This window comes from Eriocheir sinensis, chromosome 13 (genome assembly GCF_024679095.1).
Source record: "Eriocheir sinensis breed Jianghai 21 chromosome 13, ASM2467909v1, whole genome shotgun sequence".
NCBI lineage: Eukaryota > Metazoa > Arthropoda > Malacostraca > Decapoda > Varunidae > Eriocheir > Eriocheir sinensis.
This window is the reverse complement of record NC_066521.1, coordinates 7,401,464-7,421,828: the sequence shown is the minus strand read 5'-3', so window position 1 is coordinate 7,421,828 and position 20,365 is coordinate 7,401,464. Positions and strand designations below refer to the sequence as shown.

Sequence of the window (20,365 nt, the reverse complement as noted above, 5' to 3'; positions counted from 1 at the left end):
TATGCTCAAAATTAAAGTCCCAGTATCACATCAAGCATGCCTTAATTGAAAAAAAAAATCATTCTCGAGTATGTATGTATCTTCCAGAGAGAGAGAGAGAGAGAGAGAGAGATTGAGGGAGAAGGGAGGAGGCGGGAGATGGAGGGAAGAGGAACAAGGTGGGCGGAGCCTCTGGTAGTTGTGTTCGTATCTTTGCCTGACACTGATGACTTTACCCTCTTGGTATAGGGACAAGTGCCTTTATTCTCTACTTGTGGCGGTTGGCGATACCCTTAAAAATTAAGGCAGTGTGTGAAATACACTGTCGCAAAATCTCGTACCGATACGATTGTTCGTTACGATATTATTCCCAAAAAACGAGGCCGCACAGCCTCTGAAATCCTTAGTAACATCATCATAGCCGATCCAGGAGCTGTTTGTAGCTCCGAGGCCAGAGGCAGCGCGCACGCCTTTTTGAGGGTATCAGATACCTTAAATAACATATTTTTACTGCGCAAAGCAGGTGATGTCACTTATTGTGACTTCGTGAGCTTTCATATTTATCTATTTGTGTATATTTCATGGTGGCAAAACTTGAATTACTAGTATCATTTTTACCAGTGACACGAATTTGTGACTGTTTTTCACAATATAATTTCACTCTAATAAGTGAATCAGACCCCACAGAAATATTACCAGTGTGTGTATGAACGAATACAAAGATAAGCACATACTCTGATTTAACTCTAGGATGTCTCGTGGATCATTAATAAATAAAAACAAAATATCCGGATAGGCTACTTTTTAGCCCATCACCTTCAATGGCCCCCCAAAACAGTCCCTGCGCCAAGTTTGCACCCCACATTTTGGTGATGTTAGGTGCGCCTAATAGGCGCATATACTAACTAAAAAGTTAGCTTCGGTAATTGGTAATCCACCAACTAAAAAGTTAGCTTTGCTTACGCTAAATCGCTAAACTGATAAAGAAATTAGTGGAAGCTTATGCTAACCGCTGATCGTTAACTTTTCTTGATATGGATTTAGCTTCGGTAAAGTATTTTGGCTCTAAAACCCATAAAAACAGACCAATGACATGAAATATCAATATGTTGTATCTTAGAGCTTTCCAGAACAGTATTGCATGCCAAAATCAGATGATGATAAAGGTGTACACAAATTAAATTCCACATACACTTTAATTACTTATGCCTAATATGAACTTGCAATAGCAGTGCAGAAGACAAAATGTGATAAGATATCAGATGACACATTACACAGGACTGCTCCCCCACACGGCTGGGGATAGTGGATCAATTTAGATACATAAATGTAAATAATACTAAAGGGTATATTAGGTGAATAAGTTGATAGCAGTGTTTATTTCCTGTCAGATGGAAAATATCGAATTCTTGTTATTAAATCCCGAGTTCAAAGAGTCGGAAATGGAAGATGCATTACCCTAAAATACCAAAAAATGTTCCCTAATAAATGTCCAGTTACCCTACTTTAAGGCGTAATTTACCCAAAAGTGGAAGCCCTGAAATTATTGCGCCATGTGGTTCAACTGGTGCTGTGTCTGCCCACAACGAATAAGAACAAACCTGTATGAACCTTTAGTGGACTTAAAGTTAGCGGAGGAGGAACTACGTTCAGCGGAAGCTAATTGGTCCGCTAACTGTTTCCAAGGTTAGCGAAAACGCTAATCAGCTAATGAAAATGTTAGCTTCGCTAATTAGCGGTTGGCGGAATCGTGCCCACCACTGCATTTAACCTTACCTGCCTTTACACATCTTTGGAACTCTTTGGCATGCATGGTAGAAGGGTGAGCTCATGATCTCTTAACACTCGCTATTGATTTCTTGCCCGTGTCTCATTGGTGCTTAACTTAACGTACTTTTAGCAATCTTTATTCAGTGGTTCATGGATGACCTGACAACCATCTACCATGACCTTCTGACAGTTCAACTTTGCCCTGCCACCTTACCTGCCCTTCTTACCTGACCTTTGACCGTCTACTCTGACTTGCCCCTTTTGACCTAACCTTTGACCTTTAACCTTTGCCTTGACGTACCTTCGAGCACCTGGATGCGGACGGTGGTGGGCTCAGCCTCGGCGGCGCTGCAGCTGTAGTTGCCGGAATCTGAGGTAGAGGCCGCCTTGATCCTGAGCCACGAGACGGGTCCCTGCGGCCCCGAGATGGTCTCCACGCTGACGACACGCACGGGGGGGGGAGGCAGAGGGAGAGAGGTCAAGACAAGCAACGCAAGAGTAGACAGAGAAGATAATGGCTAGGAGGGAATATGTGTGACCCAAATGAGGTCTCTAAGTTGATGACACACACGTTGGAGGGGAGGTCAAGAAGTCAAGCTCAAGAGGTCAAGTCAAGGAGTCAGTAGTTAGGAGGGTATACAAGCGCCCCCAAGAATGACAAAGGAGGGGAGAGAGTGGTCAATGATTTAAAGGAATATACAAATCGTCTAATAAACAAGGAGATAATATCATTCACTGGTTAGGATGGATGTATACGTTAAAGTGTTGACGGCCGAGGTTCAGGTACTCCAGGTATTGTACGGCGAAGAGGTGTCGATGGTTAGAGGCAGCCGTAAATGGTTGAAAGATGTATATAAATTTCCAACTTTGAAGCTACGCAAGGAGAAAGAAAAAGAGATAGATTAGTGTTATGTTAAGCTATGTAAAGAGAGAATGAGGTGTTAGGTTTGATTGATTTCCAATAACTTGATTGACTGGTCTAATTTAGCTTGGTTTGGTTGTATATAGAGTATATCTTTACACTTCAAAGGGGTGTAAATATATATCTGGCCCAAGTAACGTCACATTCATTTAAGACAAAGCTATCAGTAGTTGGAGATGTAATTGTGCACCGTGCTAAGCTTGAGGTCACGTTATACGCAAAAGAGAGGTCAAAGGTTAATTGAGTCACATGAAAGTTGTCTGCCAAGAAAAGAATCATGGCGTTGGTTCATAATTAGAGGGAAATAAAGGGAAAAGGAAAACGAGAAATGAAAAGTTTGTGTAAATTGAAAGAAAAACCGAAAATGAGAAGAACGGAAAAAAGACGAGAAAACATGCAAGGAAACATGTGAGAAAAGGGAAAAAACGAGTGGAAAAAAAGAAAACAAAGCAGAAAACACGATTGAAAAAGATAAAGGAGAAAAGAAGAATCGGGAAAGTGAAAAAAAAACGGAATAAACTAAAAGGAAAAGAAAAACGGCAAGATCGATGGCAAAAAAAATGTCTGAGTTCAAGATAAAGATTACAGGCGAGAAAAAAAATGTAATTTGGAAAGATTAAGACAGAGAGGGAGAGAGGAGGAGAAGGAGGAGGTGGAAGAAGACGACAAAAGAGGGTGGAAATGGGGTCATGGAGGAATGAGACGAAAAAAAAAGTTAAGGAATTGAGGGAGAGAAGGAGGGAGGGAAAGGGATAAATATTCGATATTCACAGGAAAATATGTATGGGAGACAAAGAGGACGGTGGGTCAGGATCAAGGGAGAAAACATTTAAGGATTTATAAAGAGAAAAGGAGAAGAGATTACATAATTAAGCCTCGTATTGTTTTGCTCTTTGTTGAAAATATATATCATAAAGGAAGAGTAATTAGCGACACCTTACTATTTCTCCATATCAGAGAGGGCGAAGCTTATATATTTTATAAATATTCACAAGTTCGTTCACGCTGGAGTGATTAGTACGTAAGGAAGGTTTCCTCAAATCCAAAATGACATCCTCTTAACATGGCTCATTCATCCTCAGGCGCGCGAAGGTTATCACCTCTAAACGCCGCTGACTTAGCGGCAGCGTTCACACAGGCGCGAAGGTTATCACCTCTTTACGCCGCTGGCTTAGCGGCAACGTTCACACAGGCGCGAAGGTTATCACCTCTAAACGCCGCCGATTTAACGGCAGCGTTCCCACAGGCGCAAAGGTTATCACCTCTAAACGCCGCCGATTTAGCGGCAGCGTTCACACAGGAGCGAAGGTTATCACGTCTAAACGCCGCCGATTTAGCGGCAGCGTTCACACAGGCGCGAAGGTTATCACCTCTAAACGCCGCCGACTTAGCGGCAGCGTTCACACAGGAAGGAAGGTTATCATGTCTAAACGCCGCCGATTTAGCAGCAGCGTTCACACAGGCGCGAAGGTTATCTCCTCTAAACGCCGCCGATTTAGCGGCAGCGTTCACACAGGCGCGAACGTTATCACCTCTAAACGCCGCCGACTTAGCGGCAGCGTTCACACTGGCGCGAAGGTTATCACCTCTAAACGCCGCCGATTTAGCGGCAACGTGCACACAGGCGCGAAGGTTATCACGTCTAAACGCCGCCGACTTAGAGGCAGCGTTCAAACAGGCGCGAAGGTTATCACCTCTAAACGCCACCGACTTAGCCGCAGCCGTCACACAGGCGCGAGGGTTATCACCTCCAAACGCCGCCGACTTAGCGGCAGCGTTCACACAGGCGCAAAGGTTATCACCTCTAAACGCCGCCGACTTAGCCGCAGCGTTCCCAAAGGCGCGAAGGTTATCACGTCTAAACGTCGCCGATTTAGCGGCAGCGTTCACACAGACGCGAAGGTTATCACGTCTAAACGCCGCCGACTTAGCCGCAGCGTTCACACAGGCGCGAAGGTTATCTCCTCTAAACGCCGCCGATTTAGCGGCAGCGTTCACACAGGCGCGAAGGTTATCACGTCTAAACGCCGCCGACTTAGCGGCAGCGTTCACACAGGCGCGAAGGTTATCACGTTTATAGTCTGTTCGAAGCATGAAGTCAGTTCAAGGTGTGGCACATTCTGGAATTCCCATGAGTGCGGCTCTGCCAGTTCGACCGTCTATTATCAGATTAGCACTCTGCCTACCTACCCACCCACAACCCACCTGTTCATCGCTCTCTCTCTCTCTCTCCCTCTCGACCCGGGGGAGGGACTTAATGGGACACGCCGACCACCACCACAACGTGGCACCATGGGAAAAATTCGCTGCCACATATCATAGAATTTATACAAATCGTTGTTATAATCCTAAGCATCGACATTCATTGTACTATGTAGCTTTCTTTACTATATATAGAATATATAAATATCACTTTTAAATAGCACATGGATTGATAATAAGAGAGAGACGCATGTACGTAGGTTGATTTGACAGATGGCTAGAGGTAAACGACGATACCAGTTCCACCCTGAACCGACTTCATGCTCTGAACAGACTATAAAGGCCTCCGACTTAGCGGCAGCGTTCACACTGGCGCGATGTTTATCACGTCTAAACGCCGCCGACTTAGCGGTAGCGTTCACACAGTCGTGAAGGTTACCACGTCTAAACGCCGCCGACTTAGCGGCAGTGTTCACACAGGCGCGAAGGTTACCACGTCTAAACGCCGCCGACTTAGCGGCAGCATTCACACAGGCGCGAAGGTTACTACGTCTAAACGCCGCCGACTTAGCGGCAGCGTTCACACAGGCGCGAAGGCTACCACGTCTAAACGCCACAGACTTAGCGGCAGCGTTCACGCAGGCGTGAAGGTTATCACGTCTAAACGCCGCCGACTTAGCGGCAGTGTTCACACAGGCGTGAAGGTTACCACGTCTAAACGCCGCCGACTTAGCGGCAGCGTTCACACAGGCGCGAAGGTTATCACGTCTAAACGCCGCCGACTTAGCGGCAACGTTCACACAGGCGCGAAGGTTATCACATCTAAACGCCGGCGACTTGGCGGAAGCGTTCACACAGGCGAGGAGGTTATCACGTCTAAACGCCACCGATTTAGCGGCAGCGTTCACACAGGCGTGAAGGTTATCACGTCTAAACGCCGCCGACTTAGCGGCAGCGTTCACACAGGCGAGGAGGTTATCACGTCTAAACGCCACCGATTTAGCGGCAGCGTTCACACAGGCGTGAAGGTTATCACGTCTAAACGCCGCCGACTTAGCGGCAGCGTTCACACAGGCGTGAAGGTTATCACGTCTAAACGCCGCCGACTTAGCGGCAGCGTTCACACAGGCGTGAAGGTTATCACGTCTAAACGCCACCGATTTAGCGGCAGCGTTCACACAGGCGTGAAGGTTATCACGTCTAAACGCCGCCGACTTAGCGGCAGCGTTCACACAGGCGTGAAGGTTATCATGTCTAAACGCCGCCGACTTAGCGGCAGCGTTCACACAGGCGAGGAGGTTATCACGTCTCAACGCCGCCGACTTAGCGGCAGTGTTCACACAGGCGAGGAGGTTATCACGTCTCAACGCCGCCGACTTAGCGGCAGCGTTCACACAGGCGAGGAGGTTATCACGTCTCAACGCCGCCGACTTAGCGGCAGTGTTCACATGAGCAAGTGCTTTTTATCGTCGATCTCTGGGTACTGCCAGGACTTTATACACCACACATCCCATCCCCCTTGCTCAAAGGGAGACAGTAACCACTCCTAGTCAACGGAAAGAATCCGGCCTGAGCGGGCTTGAACCCCCCGCCCTGACAGACCCTGAAGTCTGGCAGCGCAGCGCTCTAACCAGTTGCGCCATGTGTGTATTTCACCATGGGCTGATCATCTGTGTGTGTTAGTGTTGGAGTGTGTGTGTGTGTGTGTGTGTGTGTGTGTGTGTGTCCTAATTCCCGTCTCATTTGTCTTGTTAATAAGAAATCACAGGATCAGTACCTCTTCAAACTGAATATGCTTGTGGGTATTTTTTTTTTTTTATTCAAGTAGGAAAACAGTCTACTAGTATTTTTTTTTTAATAATAATTTTCTCTCTCTCTCTCTCTCTCTCTCTCTCTCTCTCTCTCTCTCTCTCTCTCTCTCTCTCTCTCTCTCTCTCTCTCACACACACACACACACACACACACACACACACACACATCATAGTCCCTCATGCAAACCCCTTTTGTCCCTCTGCTCATATCCTCGTGCTCCTCCTGCTCGTGCTCACCTTACGCCAGTCTCCGGCGAGTGGTAGATGGCAGCGCCGCCGCGGGCCCATACCACGGCGTCTTGAGGCACGTAGAAGGCGTCGCAGCGAAGGTCGATGCTTGAGCTCACTTCGTAAAACTTCTGCTGAATAGCCTCACCGCGCGCGTCATAGATCTCGAGGCGAGGCACTGCGGGAGAGAATCTGTCAGGGAGATTTACATAGATTTACATACAAAATCAGACCACACAGACCTCATGATCTAGACTAGGTGGTCTGTCCTTAAAACTAAGTGATTCTACATTAATCAGATGGCTCCAAAACGTTGCATTTCTACTCTAGTTAATATTAAGTTCAAGGATGTGACGGTCGAGCTTGTTTTTAAAATGAGTCAATCGTGTTACACTGGACCACTGAAGGTGGGAGCTTATTCCATTCTCGCACTACAACGTTGGTGAAGAAAAATTTGGTGCAGTCTGAATTTACTTGTCTACATTTGAGTTTCATGCCATTGTTCCTCGTTCGCAAAGTGTCATCGATCATAAACAATTTTGTTCTGTCTACATTCGTGAAACCATTAAGTATTTTAAAACATTCGATCAGTTTTCCTCGGAGGCGACGTTTCTCAAGAGAGAACATGATAAGGGTGGAAAGCCTTTCTTCGTAGGATTTGTTGCGCAAGGAAGGGATCATTTTTGTTGCCCGACGTTGAACACCCTCTAATTTAGCAATGTCCTTTGCATGGTGGGGAGACCAAAACTGTACCACATATTCCAAGTGGGGTCTGACTAAACTATTGTAGAGCGGAAGTATTACATCTTTATTCTTGAATAAAAAGTTTCTTTTAATGAAGCCCAACATTCTGTTCGCTTTATTTGCTGCATCGATGCATTGATGTGAGAATTTGAGGTTTGACGCGATTTTGACCCCCAGGTCCTTAACGCATTGAACGCTTGTGAGTTTAACGCCGCCCATTTCGTAATCGAACTTCTTATTTCTTGTTCCAACTTGAAGGACCTGGCACTTGTCAACGTTAAAGGGCATCTCCCATCTATCCGACCAAGCTGAAATTTTGTGCAAATCCTCTTGGAGGCTTTGCCTGTCTTCGTCAGTGAGAACCGAGTTACCAATCTTTGTGTCGTCTGCAAATTTACTAATGCGATTATTGAGTCCAACATCCACATCGTTGATGTAAATAATGAAGAGCACTGGGCCAAGAACCGAGCCCTGAGGGACGCCACAAGTGACCGGCCCCCACTCAGAGTTGAATCCGTCAATCACCACTCTTTGTTGTCTGTTGCTCAACCAATTCGCGATCCATTGGTTTACTTGATCGTCAATACCTATTTGCTTTAATTTATAAAGTAATTTATGATGTGGCACTTTATCAAACGCTTTCTGGAAATCAAGATAGACTACATCCAATGATTTGGTTACGTCATAAACTGAGAAGAGGTCGTTATAAAAGGTCAATAGGTTTGATGGGCAGGATCTTTTGTTACGGAAGCCATGTTGTGAATCCCCAATTAATGAGTGGCTTTCGAGGTAACTCACAATTTTGTCTCTAATTATGCTCTCAAGTAGCTTACCTACAATTGAAGTTAGACTAATGGGTTTGTAATTACCTGATATTTTTTTGTCTCCTTTCTTAAAAATCGGTGTCACGTTAGCCTTTTTCCAATCCGAAGGGACGATGCCTTGTCGCAAGGACATATTGAATACGGTAGTGTGGGAGGAGAGTATTTCGCTCTTTGTTTCTTTAAGGCTTTTTTAAGCAGTATAGGATATACTTTGTCGGGTCCGGGACTTTTATTTGTTTTAAGTGAATGGAGAGCTTCAAGGACTTCATCGGTTATTATTTCAAAATTAGGCAATGCATGCTCGAGATTTACATTAGCACTGGTGTTGGTGGTAGTGGGAGGAAGACTGTTAGTATTAAACACCGAGGAAAAGTAATTGTTTAAGAAGTTTGCAATGTGTTGGCTGTCAGTCACTAGTGCACCGTCGCTGTTTGTTAAAGGTCTAATTCCACTTCTGATCGTCTTTCTGTTGTTTATGTAACTGAAGAATGATATCGGATTATTTTTATAGTTGGCTGCAATATTTTTTTCATATCTACGCTTTGCCTGACATACTAATCTTTTTACTCGTCGCCTGGCATCATGATAAAGTCTAATGTTTTCGGGCATGCTTTTTTCTTTCTTTAACCTGTAAAACAATTTTCTCTCCTTGACTGAGTGTTTAATTTCGCTATTAAACCAAGGTGAGCTTTTATTAGTGCTAATTCGCTTCTCGCACAAGGGGACGAATGTGTTCTGTTGAGTGAGTAAATGATTTTTGAAGCCTAGCCAGGCGTCCTCTACATTGCCGTTATCTGATAGTTGTATTTCTGTTATTTTTTGTTGGATTTCTACAAAGTTAGCTCTTTTGAAATTGGGCACCTTTACTTTATTTTCAGTCACTGATGTTTGAGCTCTAATGTCGACGCGCACTAATTTATGATCGCAAGAACCGAGGTGTTCTCCTACCGTGACATTACTGACTAGGTTATCTTGGGTAGTTATAACAAGGCCGAGTATGTTATTTTGTCGAGTTGGTTCAGAAACCATTTGGCTTAGATAATTTTCTTCTAAAAATTCGATCATTCTATGTGACTCGCCTTTTGTACCTGACAGTGTCGCCCAATCGATATGGGGGAGGTTAAAGTCTCCTAATATCAGTGAGTCGTTGTTATTATGTGACTGCCTTAAAACGATGTACATTTCAAGATCGTCATCGAGTGATTGCCCTGGAGGCCTGTAGGTGACAGATATATTTAAATTGACTTTTGCAATGTTTACTTGCACGCACAAATGTTCAACGTTACTGTTTCTTGGTGTTTTGTCAGTGGGTTGCAAATAGCTTTTGACAAAAAGGGCGACGCCATCGCCTCTACGGTTTACACGATCTTTGTTGAAGAGTCTGTAGCCATCTATGTTGTATTCGGAACTTAAATCAGTATTTGTGGTGTCGATAAATGTTTCGGTTATAGCAATTATGTCAATATTTTCTGTTAGATCAAGACATCTCAGTTTATCAAACTTGTTTCTTAGGCTACGCGCATTGAAACTAACGATTTTTAGTTATCTAGAGGCTTGGTAATAGAGGTGGTGGTACTTGCGGGATCACGGTTACGGGTTTGTTGCGATGCATGGCGTCTATTTACACGGGCGGGGTGGAGGGACGTGGCTGAGAGTCGTTTTTTGATCGGGTGTCACGTACTGCGTCGTTTAGGAGCCTTCCGAATCTGGCTGCCCCGATGAGGGACAGGTGTATTCCGTCTCTGTGGAAGAGCTCACTTTGTCCGTAGAAATTGTCCCAGGCGTTGAAGAACTCAACGTCAAGCTCTCTGCAAAGAGTCTGTAAGCGGTTGTTGAGGCTGAAGGCCTTGCTGAAGAAGTCGTCCGTGGTAGAACTCCTGAAATCAAAATGTTAGAGGATTTAGACTTATACTGCTGGATGAGCCTACGGTACTTGTCCAGCAGTTCCTCAGACCGGGTCGTGGTGACGTCGTTCGTACCTGTGTGAATAACAAACAGTGCATCATTAGTAGCCTGGGGTGAGATCTCTTCAAGAGCAGCAGTTACATCGTCGATCCCAGCACCAGGATAGCTATAGTTCCGTCTTCGACGAGGAACTCTGCCGCAGAACTCAACGACCTACTGGTGAATCATGGAGTCACCCACCAGGAAGGTGCTCTCCTGCTCGTCATCCTCTTCCAGAATGGCAAATCTGTTGAAGCAATGAACAGGATAAATTGCTTGTCTGGCTGGTTTGGCTCCTCCATCCACGACGGTGAAGCCATCATGGGTGGTGCCACTACCATCTTCCCGCTGTGTGGTGTTGTCCGCTGGTGTCGACGGTACCGCTGAGGGCAAGGGGGCGGTTGGAGAAAGGTTTGGCACCACAGCAACGTTAGCCTGGATGAATTCCTGCAAGGAGGCAACAGTGCGAGAAAGCTCTATTATTTTATTCTGACCTGCTCCCATCTTCTCTTCTTGCTCCTGTAGTCTTGTCTCGAGATGCTGCCTGGTGAGACACAGTCGACAGACAACAGAACGCCCTGTAAAAAAGTGAGCTGAGAAGCTACCGTTACAAGTACTGCACTTCTTTGGCACCATCTTAGCTGAAAGTGAATAATAATTACCTGAAATGAAAGAGATAAAAACACAGAGTGAAGGGGATTAGGAAAGGAGGTGAGGTGAGTGAGAGGGGATTTAGGAAAGGAGGTAAGGTGAGTGAGAGGAGGAGTAGGAAGGGAGGTGAAGTGAGTGAAGAGGGGGAAAGAGAGGTGAGGTGAGGTGAGTGAGAGGAGGGTTAGGAATGAGGTAAGGTGAGGTGGGTGAAGGGGTGGGTAAAAAAGATGTGAGGTGAGGTGAGCGAAGGGGGGGCTTAGAAATAAGTGGAGGTGAGGTGAGGGAAAGGGGGGTTAGGAAGGGTTAATCCTCTAGGGGATTTAAAGAGGGGGTAGTGAGGAGGAGCAGAAAGGAGGTGAGGTGAGGTGAGGTGAGCGAGGGGGGGGGGGGGGCTAAGGTGAGGTGAGGGAAAGGGGGGTAGGAAGGGTTAATCTTCTATGGGATTTAGAGAGAGTGTAGTGAGGAGGAGCAGATTGAATCCTCGGGAATTCAAAGGGTGAGGTGTCGGTAAGCACAAAGCAAAAAACACTCGGACAACACTCGAGAAACACACGAGAAACACGCAAAAACACTCAGAAACTCAAAAACAAGCACAAGATTCAACACCCCCAAGTCAGTCGCAAAAACACCGGAAACAGAACACACTCGAAACACTCTGAAACGCACGCAGAAACACCCGGAAACACAGCCAAATCACACGCAAAAACACACAACAACACACTCGAAACACACGCAGGGAAATCACAGGCAACAGGCAGCAAGGCTGTGCACGATCGTAGTGCGGAACTCACTTCCGTTTCTCAGGAGAGCAGAGCGGCGCGACCCATCTGAGTGAGGGCAGGGCGCTGAGTGAATGAGGGCAGGGCGCTCTGGGGGGGGGGAGAGAGAGAGAGAGAGAGAGAGAACCAGGAGGAAGCCGGCCAGCCACGGAGCCAGACTGTCAACCCGCAGCGGCCATCAACCAGGGTGAAGACGTGCGAGTACTGCAATCGTAGGGGACACACTGCTGTGTCTTGCTACACAAGGGCCTCCGACCTGAGACAGGAACGTCTCCTCCGACGAATCCTGGCGGAGGGAAAGCTTCCGGCCACTAGCCTCCCGTCAGCACCACCACAGCCTCAGCCCCTACTACAGACCCGCCCACTTCTTCCACAGTCGGGGACCTGGAGTCACATCCCGGACTGGAAGTGGAACCCCCCTCTCCCCCGCCACCTCCAGACGAGCCCTGCTACACACCACCACGCCGGACCGCTGCCCCCACCATCATGGTACAGCCACAACCCCCCCGCCGTCAACTAAAGGTCATCTCCGCCAATGTACGTGGTCTCCGAAAGAACATCGGAGACCTGACCCACAACTGTGTCCTGGGACATAGTGCCGACATAGTTGTGGTGACGGAGACCTGGCTGAACAGTGAAGTGGAGCCCACGTTTGGCAAGATGCGTGGCTACACTCACTGGGCCAGGAGGGACCGACACGAGCGAGCAGGAGGAGGAGTGGCTGTCTGCTTCAAGGAAGGACTGCAGGCCCAGCACCTCGACGTGGACACGCCTCCCCTAATGGAGGTAATGTTCTTCCGGGTCATGCTGGCTGACCGCTCTGCCCTCCTGCTGTGCGCTATGTACCGCCCGCCACGACAAGGGCCTGCCTCTCTCCGGTACCTCACCGAGGCCCTGGACGACCTGCTAGTGGCGCACAGCTGTAGGCACGTCCTACTGGTGGGTGACCTCAACCACCACTTAGAACAGGACGCCTACGAGGCCCTCTTGGCGGGGCAGGGCCTGACAGATCACGTTACCTTCCCTACTCATGAGCTGGGCGGGACGCTGGACCCCATCATCTCCGACCTCCAGGAGGACATTCTCCGCTGCCACCAGCTGGGACTCGTAGGCAGCTCCGACCACCATGCCGTCTTGACCCTGGTGGATGTGGGGATGGCTCGGGACGAGGCCACTGCACGCACGATCTGGCTGTGGGACAAGGCAGACTGGACCTCCTTACGCCGTGACCTGAGCCACACGGCGTGGCCTTCTGTGCTGCGAGGCGGGGCGGAGAGCATGGCACAAGCCCTCACCTCCCGACTCTTGGCCCTACAGAGGCGACATGTGCCCCACCGAGAGTTCACTACCAGACCAGCGGACCAACCATGGTTTGGTTACCGCTGCCGTGTTGCTGCCGACGCTAAGTACTCAGCGTGGCTCCGCTACAAACGGAACCCGACTCGGCGCAACAAGGTCCTGCACCGGGCGGCCTGCAGGAGGATGGTGGTGACCAGCAAGTGGGCCATACGGAAGTGGGAGGAGGACATGAGGCGCAAGCTGTGTGGAGCAGGGGTAGGCAACAAGACTTGGTGGTCCCTTGTCAAGGAAAGGCAGGGGATTAGCCGCCAGGACACGATTCCTCCTCTCTCAAGGCTAGACGGGACGGTGGCCACCAGCAGCAAGGAGAAAGCCCAGCTGCTGGCCAGCCTCTTCGCCGGGAAGATGAGGGTGGACGACCCCGGACAGTCACCGCCTCGTTTGGTACAGCAATGTGAGGAGACCGTCACCAAGGTGGAGGTGACACAGGTGCTGGTTGAACGCCTGCTGCGAGGGCTGGATACCCAGAAGGCGTCTGGCCCCGATGACCTCAGCCCGCACCTGCTGAAGCATTGTGCCCACGAGCTGGCTGCCCCTCTCACCACAGTCTTCTCTGCCTGCCTCCGGGAAAACATCTGGCCATCAACGTGGAAAGAGGCTCGAGTGGTTCCCGTCCACAAGAGGAGCTCCAGGTCTGACCCCAAAAATTACCGGCCCATTTCCCTGCCGTCTGTGGTGGGGAAAGTGTTCGAGAGGGTTGTGGCAGACGTAGTCTGTCGCCATCTCAAGGATAATTACCTCCTCTCGGACCAACAGTTTGGGTTCAGACCTGGCCGGTCCACCTCTGATCTGCTCATGCTTCTCACCAAGAGCTGGCAGGACGCCCTTGACGACGGCCTGGACACTGTCGTGGTGGCCCTGGACATAGCGGGTGCTTTCGACAGAGTTTGGCACGGTGGCCTCCTCGAGAAGCTCCGCGCTAAGGGCATCCAAGGCGACCTCCTTCAGCTCCTGGGAGACTACCTGGAAGGAAGGACGCTCCAGGTCGTCGTTAACGGGCAGGCGTCCGAGTCCTTGCCGGTGGAGGCATCAGTGCCACAGGGTTCAGTGCTGGGGCCAGTCCTGTGGAATATCTACGTGGACGACCTTCTCCAGCAGCTGCCGGCAATCTCAGCTTACGCTGATGATTGCACTCTCTCCTGCACCTACCCCAGACAAGACAGTGGGCGAGCTGCTGATGAGGTCAATTAGAAGCTGAAGGTGCTACAGGAGTGGGATGCCCGCTGGCAGGTGACCTTTGCCCCGGAAAAGACCCAGGCAATGGTGGTCTTTCGATCCCCCAATGCCGGGCCAGCAGTGGAGGGGAAGCTAAGCTTCGGTGGCGTCCCCCTCCTACTCCAGGAATCCGTCGAGATTCTGGGAGAGGTAGTGGATCGAGGGCTACGGTTTGACAGCCACATCAAACACATTGCCCAAAAGGCCTTCCACAGAGTCTCCTGTCTGCGAAGGGTGGCCAGCTTCCTCGACAAAAAAGGGAGGCTGTTTTTTTTTTTTTACGTCGTTGCCTGTTACGCCGGTAGGCATCTTCCTGGTGGGGCCTGAATGTCGGCTCAAGGCTTCTTCCAGGTGGGGCCTGATGGTCGGCCCAGCCCGTTCTGGCGCAGGCGAGTGTTTATAGTGGCGCCATCTTGCTCTACAAGGCCCAGATACGGCCTTACCTAGAGTACGCTGCCCTCTCTTGGATGTCGTGTGCTGCCTCGCACAGCGGGAGACTCGACAGCATCCAGCGACGGGCGCTGCGACTGATGGATGCTGCAGACCCCCCAGCCCAAACGGAGACTCCCAACTCTGTCGATTCGCTGGGACACCGCAGAGACGTCGCAGCGCTTGTTGTTCTCCACAAAGCACAGGTGCAGGAAGTGCCACACCTGGCGGGACTACGTCAACCTCCGAGAGTCACCACGCGGGACACGAGAACGGTGCTATCCCGTGGTGATGCAGTGGAGGTGCCACGTTCCCGCACCAGCCGGCACCAACGCACCTTTGTGAGTAGAGTCTCCCGGATGTGGAATGTGTTCACGGCCACCGTCCCTCACGTCCGGGGGATGAACACACAGGAAGTTAAGCTGGCGGCCCACCACTGGAGAAGCACACTTCCTACCCCAATGACACTTTAATGACAGTGCAGTGTGTACATATGACAGTGCAGTGTGGATATATGTAAATATTTATAATTTTATAATGTATGTTTTTTTTTTTTATCTTTAGATATTCTTTTTCTTCTTTTATATAGACTTTGCCCTTTGAATAGGCAGCACACGGCAGTGCACCTTTGGGCCTGTAAATATATATGTATGTTTAAATAAAAAAATATATAAAGAGAGAGAGAGAGAGAGAGAGAGAGAGAGAGAGAGAGAGAGAGAGAGAGAGAGAGAAAAATACAATAACCTTCGCCCTCATACTGACTTCCTCTTTGAAAAGTCTCTCGTTCATAGTATAAGAGAGAATGCATATATTCTCTCTCTCTCTCTCTCTCTCTCTCTCTCTCTCTCTCTCTCTCTCTCTCTCTCTCTCTCTCTCTCTCTTCACCTTTTCATCTTCCCTCCCTTCACCTTTTCGCCTTTTTCTCCTCTCCTCTAGAAAAAGGACGGGAAAACTGACAGCCAATTTCCTTTCCCTCACTTCTTTCACTCGCTCCCTTTGGCTGTCTCCATACGCAGGCTCTGTTCCTTCCTTTTATAATCCGTTTTTTCCCTCTTTGCAAATATGCCCAGGAACACTGCCCTTAGTCCTATTTATTTATTATTTATATTACACTGCTATGCCCTCTCTAGCCCATTGCCTTGCCACTAATAAAAATATCAGCATGTCAGTCTCGGCTCCTTGTAGACTTTCTATGAACTACTACTATGGGTTAATAGCTACATCAAACATGTTAATTGTCTTTGTTAGTAATATTTTAGTTAGTAAGGTTAAGAACAGTTAAGAATCTGACGTTGGTTTTGGGTTGGTAGTAACAAAAGTGCTTGGAATACAACCTTTGCCTTGCATTCCTTTTTCTCCGTTCTTAATCCATAATATCCTCACCCTTCTTACCCAAACCTTTCCTCACCCTTCGTCTTACCCAAACCTTTCCTCACCCTTCCTCTTACCCAAATCTTTCCTCACCCTTCCTCTTGCTCACACCTTTCCTTTCCCTTCTTATCACATCTTCAAACCTTTACGCACACTTCCCTCTTTTCCCTTCCTAACCACTACTCTCTATCTCTCATTCTTCTCACTTCCTAATCGCACACTTCCCTTTCCCTTCCCTTCACAGTAGTGTCACACACCCCTACCTATCCTTTCCCTCCCTTCCCGATCCTATGCCTTCCTTTCCGTTCCTTTCACCATGGCCACAAGAACTTTCATCCAACACTCTCCTCACAGCCTCGGCCCTTACCGTACACAAAGAGGTTCACTTGCTTGATCTTCGGCGGGTGTGAGGACACTTGGCACTCATAGTGGCCTCTGTCAGCCTCCTCAGCGGCCGTCACCACCAGCCGCCAGTTGTTCGAGTCCTCAATCTCCAGCTGGTACCTTCGCGGCGGCGGGGAGAGGTAAGGGGACAGCGTTAGTGAGCGGCTTACCTGTTGGAATGTGAGTCATGGTGGTGGTGGAATGTTAGTTTGTTTATTATCTATTTAAAAGTGGATAAAGGGAAGGGAATTGTTGTGAGCTCAGTTGCCTCTCTGAACGCAAGAAGTAGTAATAAGAACGTTTAAAAGGCTGCTTAACAACTTAAACAAATAGTCTAAGGTGGAAAAACGATAATGAAAGAAATGGTAAAATGTCTCGGTCAAAGTTTCCTTAACCAATCATCTTCATTATTTAATGAAGCGTTATTGGTTTATTTGCAGGGAATTACTTAATGTAATTGTTACAGACGAAATCATATAGTGTTACTTTAATCTCTCTCTCTCTCTCTCTCTCTCTCTCTCTCTCTCTCTCTCTCTCTCTCTCACCTGCCATTGGTCTGGTAAGTGCTGGAGCCAAAGGTGAGCAGCTGTATTGAGTCACCTTGCCGCCGCACCCAAGACACCTGGAGGGCAGATACACACCAGTTAATTGAGAGGTAGGAAGGCAGGAAAGGTGTGTGCTCAGGTGTGTTATGCCACCATGATGTGTTGTGTTGCATCAAGTAGGAGTGTTGTATTGTTTGGTGTGTGTTGTGATTCGTTGTTGATGTTGTTGTTCTTTCTCATTGTTTTCTTTATTTTTTCATTTTTCGTTCGTTCGTTTGTTCGTTCTCTTTGCCTCTGGCCCTATCTGTCTGTCTGTGTCTGTCTGCCTGCGTGTCTGTCTGTCAGCATCTCTCTCTCTCTCTCTCTCTCTCTCTCTCTCTCTCTCTCTCTCTCTCTCTCTCTCTCTCTCTCTCTCTCTCTCTCTCTCTCTCTCTGCGGAGTATGGCAGGACAGGTGATCTAACAGGCTCGTCAGGTTGCCGCGGGAAACGTATCAGACTTGGTCCCAGAAGAGGATGGTGCGACGCAGGTGCTGGAAACCTCGTTAGCGCCGAGATGGAACTGGCGACGCTTAGTTAGCGGCAAACCTGCTTTTTGTGCGTCAGTCTGACAATCGACGAGCTGGCCAGATAGTCAGAGGCAAGAACCGACTGGCCGAAGATTGTGTTGTGTTGTGTTGTCATATAGTGTGGTGTGGTGTGGTGTGTGTTGTGCCGTGTCATGTTGTATTTTTTTTTCTTTTACATCAAAGTACACGGCTCAAGGGCAACAAAAAGAGTACAAAGAAAGCCCGTTACTCGGGAGCTCCCATAAAAGATAAAAGAAAAGAGTAGCCAAAAGAGAGGTCAATTTCGGGTGGAGAGGTGTTTTGATACACTCTTCTTGAGAAAGGTCAAGTCATAGACAGGAGGAAATACAGACAAAGGAAGGCAATTCCAGAGTTTACCAGCCTCCAGCCTAAAGTCGTTTAGTTCCTGTTGGGTGGGTCTTCTATTAAAAAAAGTTGAGTAATGCAGAGTGGAGTCATCAGCGTAAGAATGGATAGGACAGTTCGTTTTGGAAAGATCATTATTGAACAACAGAAAGAGAGTGGGAGATAGGGCAGAGCCCTGCGGGACACAACTATTAATAGGTTTAGGGGAAGAACAGTGACCGTCTACCACAGTAGAACTAGAACAGTCAGAAAGGAAACTGGAGATAAAGGTACAGAAAGAAGGATAGAAACCATAGGAGGGTAGTTTGGAAAGGAGAAATTTGTGCCAGACCCTATCAAAGGCTTTTGATATGTCCAGCGCAATAGCAAAGGTTTCACAGAAACGGCTAAGAGAGCATGACCAAGAGTCAGCTAGGAAGGCAAGATCACCAGTAGAACGCCCCTTGCGGAACCCATACTAGCGATCAGATAAAAGATCAGAAGTGAAAAGGTGCAAGCAGTGGTGTGGTGTGTGTTGTGTCGTGTCTTGTGGAGTGGTGATGGGTGTTGTGTTGGCGTGTGGTGTGGTGTGGGGTGTGTTGGCCGTGTCATGTGGTGTGTTGTGTGTTTTGTTGTCATGTGGTGTGGTGTGGTGTGTATTGTGCCGTGTCATGTGGTGTGGTGTGTGTTGTGTCTTGTCATGTGGTGTGGTGTAGTGTGTGTTGTGCCGTGTCATGTGGTGCGCTGTGTGTTGTGCCGTGTCATGTGGTGTGGTGTGTGTTGTGCCGTGTCATGTGGTGTGGTGTGTGTTGTGCCGTGTCATGTGGTGTGGTGTGGTGTGTGTTGTACCGTGTCGTGTGGTGTGGTGTGGTGTGTGTTGTGCCGTGTCATGTGGTGTGGTGTGTGTTGTGCCGTGTCATGTGGTGTGGTGTGTGTTGTGTCATGTGGTGTGGTGTGGTGTGTGTTGTGCCGTGTCATGTGGTGTGGTGTGGTGTGTGTTGTGCCGTGTCATGTGGTGTGGTGTGGTGTGGTGTGTGTTGTGTCGTGTCATGTGGTGTGGTGTGGTGTGTTGTGCCGTGTCATGTGGTGTGGTGTGGTGTGTGTTGTGCCGTGTCATGTGATGTGGTGTGGTGTGTGTTGTGCCGTGTCATGTGGTGTGGTGTGGTGTGGTGTGTGTTGTGCCGTGTCATGTGGTGTGGTGTGGTGTGTGTTGTGTCGTGTCATGTGGTATGGTGTGGTGTGGTGTGTGTTGTGTCGTGTCATGTGGAGTGGTGTGGTGTGGTGTGTGTTGTGTCGTGTCATGTGGTGTGGTGTGGTGTGTTGTGTCATGTCATGTGGTGTGGTGTGGTGTGTTGTGCCGTGTCATGTGGTGTGGTGTGGTGTGTTGTGTGTTGTGTCGTGTCATGTGGTGTGGTGTGGTGCCGTGTCATGTGGTGTGGTGGTGTGTGTTGTGCCGTGTCATGTGGTGTGGTGGGGTGTGTTGTGCCGTGTCATGTGGTGTGGTGTGGTGTGTGTTGTGCCGTGTCATGTGGTGTGGTGTGTGGTGTGAGGTGACATGTGGTGTGGTGTGGTGTGTGTTGTGTCTTGTCATGTGGTGTGGTGTGGTGTGTGTTGTGCCGTGTCATGTGGTGTGGTGTGTGTTGTGCCGTGTCATGTGGTGTGGTGTGGTGTGTGTTGTGCCGTGTCATGTGGTGTGGTGTGGTGTGTGTTGTGTCGTGTCATGTGGTGTGGTGTGGTGTGTGTTGTGCCGTGTCATGTGGTGTGGTGTGGTGTGTTGTGTGTTGTGTCGTGTCATGTGGTGTGGTGTGGTGTGTGTTGTGTCGTGTCATGTGGTGTGGTGTGGTGTGTGTTGTGCCGTGTCATGTGGTGTGGTGTGGTGTGTGTTGTGTCGTGTCATGTGGTGTGGTGTGGTGTGTGTTGTGCCGTGTCATGTGGTGTGGTGTGTGGTGGTGTGTGTCTTGTGGTGTGGTGTGGTGTGTGTTGTGCCGTGTCATGTGGTGTGGTGTGGTGTGTGTTGTGCCGTGTCATGTGGTGTGGTGTGGTGTTTGTGGTGTAGTTTCATGTGGTGTGGTGTGGTGTGTGGTGTGTCGTTGCTTGTGGTGTTGTGTGGTGTGTGTGCCGTGTCCTGTGGTGTGGTGTGGTGTGTTGTGTCGTGTCATGTGGTGTGGTGTGGTGTGTGTTGTGTCGTGTCATGTGGTGTGGTGTGGTGTGTGTTATGCCGTGTCATGTGGTGTGATGTGTTGTGTGTCGTGTCGTGTCATGTGATGTGGTGTGGTGTGGTGTGTGTTGTGTCGTC

At 48.8% G+C, this 20,365-nt stretch overlaps 1 protein-coding gene across 4 annotated transcripts in view; it reads right to left on the bottom strand.

Moving 5' to 3' along the window:
* LOC126997934 (hemicentin-2-like) overlaps positions 1-20,365 on the bottom strand; it is a 103,607-nt gene that overhangs the window by 10,905 nt on the left and 72,337 nt on the right. For all 4 annotated transcript variants that reach the window (XR_007752512.1, XR_007752511.1, XM_050859182.1 and 1 more), the window contains exons 3-6: positions 17,158-17,234; positions 16,596-16,732; positions 6,922-7,090; positions 2,051-2,187 (exon numbers count right to left, since the gene is read on the bottom strand). Coding sequence is in view for 2 of the 4 variants with exons in the window: in XM_050859182.1 (XP_050715139.1) it covers positions 2,051-2,187; positions 6,922-7,090; positions 16,596-16,732; positions 17,158-17,234 (520 nt within the window). In the remaining 2 variants the exon portion in view is untranslated. The remainder of the gene's footprint in view (positions 1-2,050; positions 2,188-6,921; positions 7,091-16,595; positions 16,733-17,157; positions 17,235-20,365) is intronic.